The 13,853-nt window shown below is 35.1% G+C and overlaps 1 protein-coding gene across 1 annotated transcript in view; it reads right to left on the reverse strand.

The window, feature by feature from the left end:
- Positions 1-357: 357 nt before the first annotated feature.
- The window catches only part of LOC129269609 (voltage-dependent T-type calcium channel subunit alpha-1G-like), a 33,395-nt gene continuing 19,899 nt past the window's right edge, over positions 358-13,853 (reverse strand). The window contains exons 3-5 of the mRNA XM_054907120.2: positions 11,897-12,065; positions 4,985-5,401; positions 358-4,583 (exon numbers count right to left, since the gene is read on the reverse strand). Coding sequence (XP_054763095.2) covers positions 5,074-5,401; positions 11,897-12,065 — 497 coding nt within the window. The 3' untranslated portion in view covers positions 358-4,583; positions 4,985-5,073. The remainder of the gene's footprint in view (positions 4,584-4,984; positions 5,402-11,896; positions 12,066-13,853) is intronic.

Below are 13,853 nucleotides of genomic sequence, written 5' to 3' on the forward strand. Positions count from 1 at the left end.
TCGCCGCCGCCGCCGCCGCCGCCGCCGCCGTCGCCGTCGGAAAAGCGGCGCCTATAGTCTCACTCTGCTATGCAGGTGAGACAAAAACTTATATGAATTTTAACATCTTAATATTCTAGATTCCAAATCAGAACATACTTAATAAACAAATCATGGTGTGCCCATAAATATTATGAAATTTTAAGATATTACTATTGATAACTATTAATGTACTTATATTCATGTACAATAATCCATTCAAAGTATTCATAATTAATACAGCATTCCTTATTGTTAATGGTTAATAAAATACCTATTACCAATTAAATTATTATGTTTTGTTTCATGAAATATTTCATTTTTTTTTTTTTTATCTGGAGAGAGAAAAGTCTAATTGCCAAACCTATTAACTAAAATTATGGTGCAAGGCAGGAACTAGCCTGTTTCCATACAATCCTGTAGAACAATCTATGAGGATGCATTCTAGAGTTCTCATCTCTCTATATAGAAACATAGTGGCCCGTATTCTGAAGTCAGGTTTAACTTAGACCATGGTCTAACTCTGTGCTAAAATTATGGGAAGCCAAAAGTGTCAAAATGTGTATTAAGTTGTATCATTCTTATGTTTACTGTGCTCTTTCCTGATTCATCCATGGTGTTGACAAACATCTTTTTATACTTCCTAGACAAGTACATGTATGAATGATTTGGGAGCCAAATGGGCTGAAATATGATATCTCTACTGTTAGTGGTTTATGTAACAATTGGCTATCCATACTTAAACCACAACTTTAAACCTGAGTTTAAGTTAAACCCGACTTTAGAATACGGGCCAGTATGTCTCCCACTTTTCTGCTTTAACTACATGGGCCCTTCCACAATCCATTTCCCCTTTTTAGAGTCACTTCTTCATCGAGTAGCAGAATAACATACATTGTATGTTATCTTTCGATTACAATACGGATCACGTCTAGTCTAGCCTTATGTTTACGATAGCAACAACATCAGAAAGAGACTGAGGAGTCATTTCACAACGTGAGCAAACCTTGCTTTTCATCACCTCTGATAGACCTTCAAATTGCAGGTTTTCTTTTTCCCCAATACTAATGCTATTAATTAGACGACACTGTAAGTCAACATGTACAGTATATGGACTTAATACCTGTATAGTTTGTTATTAGTTTTTTTTAAAATGGCACTGAATAATGGGAATAATTCATTTCAAAATGTCTTTTAACACATCAACACTGTGTGCAAATGGGGGCTTGAGGGACAAAAATGAAAAAGAAGGGTAAAATATGGAATATCTTCTGTGTTAAAATCTGTCACAAAATTAGATTTTCATTTTAAAAGGTCTTAATTAAATTTGATTTTTATTTCAAATTGTTAGCATATTATGCAATTGCATCATAACACAAATAACCCTCAGTTCATGCTATGGCTCCAACAATTCTCACAAATTTCTATTTATCTGAAAATTTGATGGTAAAATAAATTCAAATATCCAACCAATTGGGTAATACCAATTCTTTACATGGAAATTATCAAAGCGATCCCACTTGCTCAATGCGTATACGACAGCACCACCCATAAGCACGTATCAACTGAGAGAACATACTCTATGCATGAATGGCCCCAGTCTAATCACGTCATGAAATGTTGTCTCATTATGTATTCTCTACGAGCACATGACCATCAAATGTTCAAGCCACCACGGGACCTGCACTACTCAAACACAGCTTGGTAGCTGAGAGGCTAAGTCCTCACATCCAGGGGCCCGTGACACAAAGCTTAGCAATGATCGTAGAGCATTTTTCTACAATTGATTGCATAGACTACAATGTACGATCAATCATCAAAATCAAGCATTATATGATCAATCTCTAACATTTGTGTTATGGGACCCTGGTCTAAGATTGCTAGCAATTGATTCCCTTGTTCCCCGATGTCAAGATCTACTATAGATATCAATTTTATTTCTATTACTCTTCTTCATGATTGTTCCTTTGTCACTTAGTCCTATACGTTCTAACAAAAATATTTGTAAAATTGGGGGGGGGGGAGTAAACAGTCCAGTGAATTACAAATTGAACATTATTTTCTTTACTTGCTTAAAGATATTTCTAAAGAATAAAATGTACAATTAAAATCATTCACTCGGTGCAAATGCCGAATTATTTCATATTCACCCTCATAGGAGCACCTTCATGGCAGCATTCCTCCCCCCCACTTGATTTGAAATGTGTCCAAGAATAACCCAACGTGAAATGCACATCATTCTATTAGGAATATTCCAATTATTGAAATACATTACAGAAATTCCTAATGTTAATATAAGTTAAAACAAAACAAACTGTAGAAGATATATTTGAATCAATAAACTTTAAAGGGGAAATGTTGGAGAAAGAGACAATATATGACCAATTTATAACACAATTCTTTAAAAGGCATTTGTATGTCTAACATAACATGAAGTGACATTCGCCTCTACACAAAGAAAGAGATACTCATTATCAAGGACTTTAATACACACTGCTAAATGACATGACTTTTAACAGGAGATCTATGGCCCGTACGTGAAAAACTCTGCGCAGCTCTTGATTTATTGGCTCGGTGAATGACGAGTATTAAAAACTGTTAAACATTACAACTGACATCTTTCTTCTCCCGACATATAAGACCCCGTCTTATTTACAGATGAGTATCATATACCTCTCACTCTCTCATGTGCCTATGACAGTGATGAAAGTTTTCATTTGCTTCAGAATATCATGGATATGTTTCTGTCATCTCTAACTAGACTTGGATTCAGAGATATGCTCATGTGGTGTTCATACAGCCATTTAATTCATATTGGCCCGTATTCTGAAATCAGGTTGAACTTGAATAAATTGTAGTCTAACTCTGTACTAAATTATGGAAAGCCAAAAATGTCCCCAAAAATACATATAAGTATGTTTCTTATGGTTACCATACTCTTTCATAATTCTTTACTGGGGAAAGCAACTTATTTATCCTTCTCAGACAGTTCAGAACAATTTGAGAGTCAAATTGACTGATAAGTTGAACCTCTACTTTTAATAGAGATGTATGTCTGCCACAATTGGCTATCCATAGTTAAACAACAACTTTAGACCAGAGTTTGAATTCAACCTAATTTCAGAATAAAGGCCTATTTTTTAAAGATAAATGCCTGTTGTGGTAATGATTTCAAAATGAGTTTGTACAGAATCCAATCAAATGACCATTCCATGCTTGAGCACCAGGGTCAATGACCCATACAATCAATCCCACTACACTACATAGCATTCACACAACATTAGCACACAGAAGGGAGATATTCAATCAAAATCAATGAATATCAATAGAAAAATAATATCTGATTAAAATGCAAAGAATGAATCTCTAATTAATTAAAAAAATTAACACAATACACATGGGATGAAAATAAATCATGGTAACCAAGTTAATGGTGTGCTGGAGAACTGAACGAAGGTCTGGAAATGAGAGAAGGAACAAAACTGGCATTAGAAACGCAGAATATTTTTAAGAAATTATAAAGGCAAAATAATTTTCTTGAAATGCTTGATGAGAAGAAAATTAACATGATAAATCAACACCTCATTCGTTGTGTATCTGTCAGGGTAAAGGAATATCATTGACCTTCAACAACAAAAAAAGGATTGACAGATTTAAACAGAAAATGACATAGACACAGATATATAATTTCAATCTCATTTTACAAACTGAGCCTCATTTACTTTGAAATTGATATATAAGAAGAGATTAAAGAATATATAAGCATAATTTAAAGACTGAAGGGACCATACATTCAAAAAGAAATACTGGAATCATCTTATATAAAAACAGAACACTTAAAAATTACAAGATTCTGGAACAAAAATATTGGCATATTATACTCTCTTATATCTGAAGCCGTGCAGTGAACTTGGTACCCAGAAATATTTGGACCTCTCAAAAACGTGAATAAATGGATATCTTTTCTTCTTTAATAATATATCACGATAAAGTTTAATTGGTTTGAGAGAAACTGAAGAATACATAGTGCAATAAGCTAATAGACCCCGGGTGGGTGTTTCATAAAGATGTTTGTAAGCTAAAAGCAACTTTACGAGAAACTGGTAATACTTTCTTAGGAACTTAATCAACACCAATGGAAATCTGGTATTCATCATTTACTACAAGAAAGGATCACCAGTCATAATTTACAAACAGCATTATGAAACACCCATCGGGTAATAGACCCCATTTTGTGAGTGCTATCCCCGTCTTGGAATAAAAATATTGTTGTCCTCATTATTCAAATGCTAAATGATCGAATACAGCTTCAGTCAAATGATTGGAATTTTAAACAGTCACATAACTCATTCTTTACAAACAGCATTATGAAACACCCATCGGTTAATAGACCCCATTTGTGAGTGCTACCCCCGTCTTGGAATAAAAATATTATTGTCCTCATTATTCAAATGCTAAATGATTGAATACAGCCTTAGTCAAATGATTGGAATTTTAAACAATAACATAACTCATTCTATATACATTTTGAATTGAATATCATGAAAATGAGTTTACTAATACCCCTTTCATAAACCCAATAAAACCTATCCTCCAATTAGCCGCCTAAGAGTAATGCGGATAATTCAATAAAAATTGCGTTCACAAACTCCGAAAATTATCCGCATTATTTTTACGAGCGCCCGTCCTGAAAAAGGCGGATAATCGTCATGACAACTGGACACGCCCCCTCCGATGCAGTTGTGTTGGAAAAGGGTGACCTTGTGACCGCACCATGGCAATTATCCGCATTATTTGGAAATATGTTCATAAACTCAAAATCTTGTCCCGATGCCGCTATTATGCGGATAATAGCAGCATCAGAATAATGCGGATAACTCTTGTCCTCCTCTGATTTTACGACCAAATTATGCTGCTCTTAGCCGCATAATTGGGTTTTATTGGGTATATGAAAGGGGTATTATACTAGATGCTTTTGATTTAGATTTGTAGAGAATAAATATAATGCATCACTGTAATAAAAAAATATAATATACATAATAAATTATCAAAAAATTAGATAATTGTACAAAGATACGGACTTACCTGGAATATAGCAATCCATGCGTAGAGTATATTGTCGAAGGATATTGAATTCAAAAATGGGTTTTCATCACTAATGGCACACTTTGTATAGTACTGATTCCAATTGACGCATTCTGATGAATTCACTATAAAACTGTTGTCTGCATCCGGTAAAGCACTCCCGTTACATATCAATCTGTCCAAACTATACAGAGGTTTGATTTCTGTGCAATGTCTCATACCCTTATCCGAGGGCAGACTGCATACATAGTCCGTCCAAGGCTCGTCTTCAACGTAAAAATCAGTGAGATTGGGGTACCTGTCGAAAATAAAATAAGGAAATTATTTACACAAAAGAAATGGATCATAACCTTCACAAGATCATGTGCCATTACCATTTTCATTTTGGAGGATGGTGATATATTATATATATGGTCATCTCAGGGGCCGTGGAACAGTATTTTGAAAAGGGAGACTGATCATACAACAAAATCACAATCAGATGGTAATTTTTACATTTTTGTACATGGTTTTGGAAAAAAGTAAGAAGTCCACCCCCCCCCCCATTCCTAGGCTCTTGCACCTTACCATGTAAATGAAAGACATATCTTCCCCATTGTTTTGTTCTCCAAATAAGCTTAAATCTTGTCATTAAAAAAAAAAAACACCTTCATCAGAGTCCAAATCTGGGACAGTGTTTCACAAAAGACCTTGTCAGATGTTTTATGCACCAGTCCCAAAAGGTTCTATCTTTCTAACCCAATCAAAAATCAAGTAAAGTTATCAGACCCGACAATTTGTTCGACGGAAAATGCTGATGAAACACCACCTCAGAGCACAGCAACTTAAGGTAGCCATAACTGGGGGCTTGCAAAGAACAACGAAATGTACTTTCGATTGATTAGTAAATAAGCCTTGTTCGTTGCTATGACAGGGCATACATTATCTTTTGTTACGCATTCTTGAAGTCTACACGTTAGAAAATTATTACAAAAACAGCGTCCAAAGGAGATCGGTCTACTCCACAAGATTATTTCTCCAAAGAAGTTTTTGAGTTTTAGAAAGCCAAGGTTTTGGATGAATGAATAATTGGTTTTGAACATAAATATAATGGAGCTCTTCAACATGAAGTCGTCAAAATCAATTGTTTATATACAGTTTAATTCAAGCATTCTGTTTATGCATGCAGTTTTATTCTGATGAATTCATGTCAAAAGGCTTCACTATGTCTGATTAAATGTTGTTTTTTCCAATTTTGGATTTTAGAGCCTGTCCCTTGGAATTTGGAAAAAACATTGACAAAATCCCCCAAATAGCCATACCCTTCTAACATGATAAATGACACCATATTAAATGTATTTTTAGTTTGTTGTATGTGATATGAATGCTACATGTCATTTATACTTCCTTCATGTGACAAACACAATACCAAGGTTATCACCTGATTTGCACAGTCAAATTCAATTTAGCTTGTCTACATGTACGTATGCCTGACGTCAATGCAATTGACACTGTCCTTAAATGTTGCATTTAGCATTCACCTCAAAGCTAACGCACACCATTCAATGCAGATTTCGAAGCTGTATTTGCAATAAAACAACAGTCATAAGGTATATCTGTGGTCAGATGACAGTTAGGTGGAATTTAATTGTATTTTACACATTGTCCATCGTGTCTAGGGTTTTATATAGATTAATGTACAATCTTACAGATTGTATTGTACAATTTATAGGTTTTCACTCATGTAAAATGATATCAGAAAATTTCAAGTTTTGAAATGGTACTTTTTTGTCAGAGTGATTCTGTTAATGAGTGCAGATTAAGTCTTAAATATTTGGTGTATGCAGTGAGATTCAGCACATAGGAGTTTCTTTTCAAACATGTGTATACAATGTACGTAAAGTGGGGGTGTTATGGTCTATGGCTCTTGTCTTACAATCAGAGGCACATGGGTTCAAATCCCAGTGATGGCGTGTTTTCCTTCAGCGAGAAATTTATCCACATCGTGCTGCACTCAACCCAGGCGAGGTGAATGGGGTACCTGGCAAGATTAATTCCTTGAATGCACAAAGCGCCTTTGAATAGACAACTAGATGATTGGCACCTCATAAATGCTACATATTTTTTTTTTTTCCCGGTAATTTAGTTGATAGGCAGAAAACTGAGCGCTTAGAAACACCTGTATTAAGCGCCCTACAAATGTTATAATTATTATTATTATTACATATTAGCTTACCACTTGACTATTTGATTTATTTTCTTATATATCTTTTAGTGATATATCAATCTTACACTGCTTTAGATTACACTCTCAAAAATGTTGGGCAACATACTGTCCACACAACAATTGGTTAAAACATTATCCAATTCTGGGTAGTTTTAAACCAATAATGTGTGCTTTGAGTGAAAACTACACAGTATTGGTTTACAACTACCCAGAGTTGGATACATTTTTTAACCAATTGCCATGGGAACAGTATGTTGCCCAACATTTTAAGAGTGTATAACTCCTGTAGAGATGTTACTCACTCTGTGTGATCAGACCTGCCAACCTCTGGGAATGAAAAATTGTATTCTGTGAAAAAAAACTGCATTTTTCCCCCAATAAAACTGTATTTCATAATCAAATGCGTGGCGAGCATGCTCATCGTTGCGCTCAAGCTGCATGCACGCTAACATGCGGACTGCTCTTGCAGATGAAAAAAAAACATTGAAACATGTGTATATCTCACCCTGGTTTTAACAAAATGATTGAAAAAAAAACAAGTTACCTGAAATTACATTGATCCAATGACCATATTTGTGTAAGTTCTATAAAATAGAGACATATAAAGATGATTTTTCTCAATAAATTACAATTTTGTAAAAAAAATAAAAAAATAAAATTATACAAAATCGTATTTTTCAAAGAAAAAACGTACTAAATATGCCAAAAACGTACTGGTTGGCAGCTCTGTGTGATGTATGCCTTACTACTGATCTAAAGCCAATTCTACTTCCATTTGTAGCAAATGATTGATTTCATTTGAGCTGCAGGTGCTGAGCATATCCTAACAACTGTTTCCATTAAGATCACATTAAGATGTGTCCTTCACAATCTTCTCCACATGAAAACACTGTCTATGTGCATAGGAAGGCGGTAAGTATGCGGTTTTCTACAGTTACACAGGCAAACCCGACTCCAGACTGACAAAAGGTAATTCTACAATTCATGGGCAATTCTAAATTCTACAATCATTATCTAGAGGGGTACACCCACTCCAAGCATTTGCTTTTTAGTGGATCCCTCCATTTCCTGATGATGTATATGATAATTTGCTTTTACATATCGTTTTGTTTACTTATGGAAAAAAATATCACATATTGTATCTATCTTGATTGTATAAGTTTTACTTGGAAAGTTATTGTAATCATGACCATTTTATTTTGTTCTGTTGAAAATAAACAAATTTGAAGAAAAAAAATATATTATATTATTATCAATGTTACACCTGCAACATTGACTCAAGACTAGCAAATGTTATTACAATATTACCAATGATATACCATCGGGGAGTTTAGAATTGGTTTTGTTATGTCTGTAGTAGCTAGTAGACATGAACCCGATTTCATTTACATCAATTAAATCGAATTCATTATCAAGATGCATGTTCTGAAAGAATGAAATGTGACTTTCAGTTGTTGGGGGGTCCTTCCACCATTGAAGAGGAAATGGTACTTCAGACCTTTTGGCAGGAAGACACAATATTCTTCTCCTCATCAACTGCGATTAGACACTGATTTGACGTGTATCAGAATCTGACTGAAACTTGGATATACCTAATCTAGATAACCTTGATTTCAATCACAAATCTAGATAAAAACTGAAAACTTCCAAGGGTAAAAAAAATGGTTACACTTCGTAATTCCGAAGGTTCTTTATTCGGAAGGTTCGTAATTCCGAAACACGTAAATTGCCTATACCTCGATGTTCGTTAATCCGAAAACGTAAAAGGGTTCGTTAATCCGAACATTTGTGGCGTTATTCCGAAGGTTCGATAATGCGAAAACGAAATAAGGTTCGTTGTTCCGAAGGTTCGTTAGTCCGAAAACGAAATAAGGTTCGTTAATCATTTCGTTTTCGGATTAACGAACCTTCAGAATTACGAACCTCACTTCTTTTTCGGACTAACGAACCTTCGGAATTACGAACCTCATTTCGTTTTCGGACTAACGAACCTTCGGAATTACGAACCTTCGGAATAACGAACCTTCGGAATATCCAAACCTTTGGAATAACGAAGCTTCCGAATTACGAATGTATGCGAAAAAAATGACTGTGATTGCAATGCCATATTTATAAATAATGCTAAGTATAAGTACATATATGATGCAGCTTTCAAGCTGAACTTTTAAAATCAAAGCAAAAGAATTGAGTTAAAACTTAAATTACAAGCAATCTCTTTTTCTTGTATTGAAATAAACAAGTATAACCACTAGCAGGTTATCAATACGATGTCAAAGTTCTAAAAGAAATACATAAATATGATGGATCGTTGGTAATGTGGATTTTATATGACATTCAAACTGCAGATAGCATTAAACGTTGAAATGAATTCAGGGACCCTGTCTCATAAAATCTACTATGATAACAAATTTACAAACAGTTAAAAGCTACTGAAATCATTCAATACGATTGGCTAATAGTAAATTTGTTATAGGTATTGCACATTTGTTATTATAACAAGTCTTTATGAAACGAGACCAAGATTAATTTGCCTACTGAGAGATACATGGCAAGAACCCAAGCTCCCTCACTCTTGTTTCTTCAGAAAAGTAAAAATAAAAAATATTACGTCAAAGCATGCTTAAGACCAGCAAGCCCGCGTGCGAACAAGGACTCGATTGATGCTTTTGATGGAATAACAGATTTGGATTACGCCCGGTACCCATTGAGAGAAAGGGAAAAGCAGCTGTGCGCGTTATTTCACCAGTAGCGCTCAAGATGGTATCTGCTTACCAGCGACAGACTCCCTGCTGTTATAAGTATGTTAAAATGACGAACCATCCAGACTAGCTCAGGAGCAAGTCAAAGTGTAAAACTCTGCCCTACAAATCTGGTTTGAAGATGTTTCTGTGTCCGCAACATGCCATCATCAGAAAGGGATGGGTTAATTATGTCTTGAATTGAGATACTTTGGTAAAATTAGATTTAACATGTCTGGGCTCCATTGCATAAAACTAACTATTATAGCAACTTTGCCATCCAATGGTAACTTCTCTGAAAGCCTTGATTCTGATTGGTTGCGTTTGGCATTGTTACCTTTTTAGTTCCCATTGGATGGCAAAGCTCCCCTGGTATAAAAGTAACTTTTATGCAATGGGCAGACCTGCCAACCTCTGGGAATGAAAAACTGTATTCTGTGATTAAAAAACTGTATTTTTCCCCAAAAAAGTGTATTTCATAATAAAATGCTTGGCGCACTCGCTCATCGCGGCGCTCAAGCTGCATGCAAGCTAAAATGCGCACTGCTCTTGCAGATGAAAAAAAAAACATTAAAACATGTGTATATCTTCACCCTGGTTTGAACAAAATGATTGAAAAAAAAAACAAGTTACCTGAAATTACATTGATCTAATAACCATATGTGTGCACGTTTTATGAAATAGAGACATAAAGAGATTATTTTTCTAAATAAATTACGATTTAGTTAAAAAATAAAAAATAAAAAAACGTATTTTTCAAAGAAAAAATGTACTGCCGTATTTTGGTTGCAAAAACGTACTAAATACGGCTAAAACGTACTGGTTGGCAGGTCTGAATGGGGCCCCCACATGATTAATATTGGGGGATGACAAGAAACTTGCCATCAAATACAAGTCAATTTGAGACCAGAAAATAAATCATAAGTATGGCAAATTAGTTGCAAATTTCCACTTTATTGCTTGTCTATCTATCTTTCTACATGTACAGCGGAGCTAAAAAGTTAGTGAACCCCACCAGAAATGCACTCTTTCATGCCGAGTGTTGAATGCAGACAACAACACTATAATATCCGGCGAGACCAGAGAAACAAACTTGACTGAAGGTAATATTGATCAGCTGACTTCACAATTTAAATATCTAAACGATGGCAGAACTTGAATGTTCATTTTCTGGTGAGGTTCACAAAATTTTTAACGCTACCGTATGTATATGTATCTATTGATATTAATTCCAAACATGGATTTGAACAAGAGTGACAATTATATTATATTGGATGGCTCAGAATGGAATACCAGAAATATTCCAAGAGTTCGGGAAAATATTCCACGAATCGCAAATGAGTGGAATATTGGCCCTAACGAGTGGAATATTTCTGGTATTTCATGAAATAAAGCCATCCACTATAATTATTATCATCTATTCCACCCCCCTCCCCCAAAAAGAGGGAGCAATTTGATTGAACAAGTCATAGATCACTTATCACATTATTCCATCATAACTTCATAGGATTAATTTTGGTCGTCGACTTGTGACTTGCATGTAGCTCATTATGACGTCATCAAGCGTAATTGTGCTCTATGCTGTGCATCTCATTGCTTTCATTGTTCTACGCATTGTACATTTCACGCATTCGCGCATGCGCATTAAGCTGTTGAATATGCTCTCATATTCAATAGCAAATTTTGTACAGGAGCCTATGGGATATTCGTCGGATTTCGGTCCTTTTTAGGAATATGCTCTGATACTGCACGGGCAATTGATGCAGCTCAAAATATGCGTCTTTAATGCATCGCTAGAACACTCTATATATATGATAACGACAATTATTGTTCTTTGTGGTAGACTTACCCATATCCTACGGTGGCATTGAGATCTAGGAAACATCTGTTTCTCAGAAGACCCTTCCAGAGTTGTACCCCGATGATCCCAAATATGAAGAAGACGAAGAAACAGAGCATAAGAACGTTGCCCAGCATGGGCAGTGTATCTAGAAGTAACATGACTAAAATACGCAGACCTGTGGTGGAGAAAAGAGACAACCACAAATGAGAGGGTACATGAAATGCACAATCTTTAAATTGTTTTAAAACAAGCCTACATGGAAACAAAAGACATTCTACTTTGCTATGGATTAGTGAGGGATATGCCTTGTACAGTCTTAAGTTTCAATGCGGAATAATTAGTTGAAGATTTAATATCAAGTTGAATAGACATAATCATAAAGTACTGTATGATATGTGACTATAACTTCATATCTTACCAAGATTACAATTATAGTATCTCAACATAATGCAGATCTGCTGAATAAAGCACATTTACACATAATGGCAATTTGATTCTTCAGCAAAAATCATTTTGCTACGGCAGAACAATCAATAGATTGCAAGGGGAAAAATGAGGATTAACTTTAATCTCACTACTATTCTAATTGCTTTCTCATTCATTTTGTAGATCTTTTTTTTTTATTCTTATGATATTGAAATGAATGTTAAACAAACTATGAATATATCAAATAATCAATATTTTCTGAGATAACAAATATTTAGATATGCTGACATTTAAACTTTGACATAAAAACAAAATTCTGCACTCAAAAGGACGAGCTGAATTCAAGCATGACCAATGTCCACTTCTGAAGGACAAGGTTGCTTTTGATCAGGTACAGCTTTTAAAAATAATCTCCCTCCTTCATGTTGTAAAAGAAAACAAGTGTCAACTTTAAGTGATGTGTTCATGAATCAATTCCTCTAACCATACTTTAAATAAAACCTTCTTTCTTTGTTCTCTACTCTCTGGATATACAAAGGAACTGATGAGTGGGGGAAACACATTCTAACTCCTACACCTAAGCCATATTTATGTCTTACCCGAATAAGAATATCTACTGTTATTATGAAACACTGGATTATAGAATATAATACTGATTACATGAAGTGGGCTCCAGATCAGTAGTGGAGGAAGGATTTAGATATTTTTATCATTGTTTGCTGTCAACTCTGATGCCTGGTAGGGTAACAGCGAGCGATCTTAATCGCCAAAATATCTCATAACGAAGAAGGGTGCAGAGGTGGAACACTACAAACAAGGGCTTGAAGGATTACACATAACATGTAATGTATCATCACATCAGTGCCCTGTTTGTACCTAACGTTATTGATGTTATCTTAGATATTCAGAAATAGTGACGATAATAATAAAGATAAATCATATAGCACGAATTGCATCCTAAATCTTGTGGTCTGTGATGGGGGCATGTTGTGGTTTAGTGGTTCTTAATCTCATCTTCCAAACACAGGGTTGTGGGTTCAAACCCCACCATGGCATGTTTTCTTTTGACAAGAATTATATCCACATTGTGCTGCACTTGACCCAGGTGAGGTGAATGGGTACTAAGTAGGATTAATTCCTTGCATGCACTGAGCGCTGCTGATACAGAAGTAGCTCAGGCTAAAGCTGGGGTAACAATATTTTTGTTTTGTGTATGTATCATCTGGCAACATGCATCCAGCTATCATCAGCAAAATCTTCAGAATGGGGATATCACTTAATGAACGTCAAGAGGGAGATGGTTTAAATATGGTAAGACAAAATAACTCTCTATCACATCAACACCCTTTAAACGCACCATACAAGCGGGTATTACCACAAAGAAACCACAAATTATCAGGGCCCTGTCTTACAAAGTGTTGCGATTGATCCAATCAACCACAACTATGGAAAGCCAGAAACGTCAACATCTAAAATGCATGTTTGTTCAAAATATCTTCTAAGTATAATGTATATTCATACATTCACTGTTTTCTTG

This window comes from Lytechinus pictus, chromosome 10, assembly GCF_037042905.1.
Source record: "Lytechinus pictus isolate F3 Inbred chromosome 10, Lp3.0, whole genome shotgun sequence".
Taxonomy (NCBI): Eukaryota; Metazoa; Echinodermata; class Echinoidea; order Temnopleuroida; family Toxopneustidae; genus Lytechinus; species Lytechinus pictus.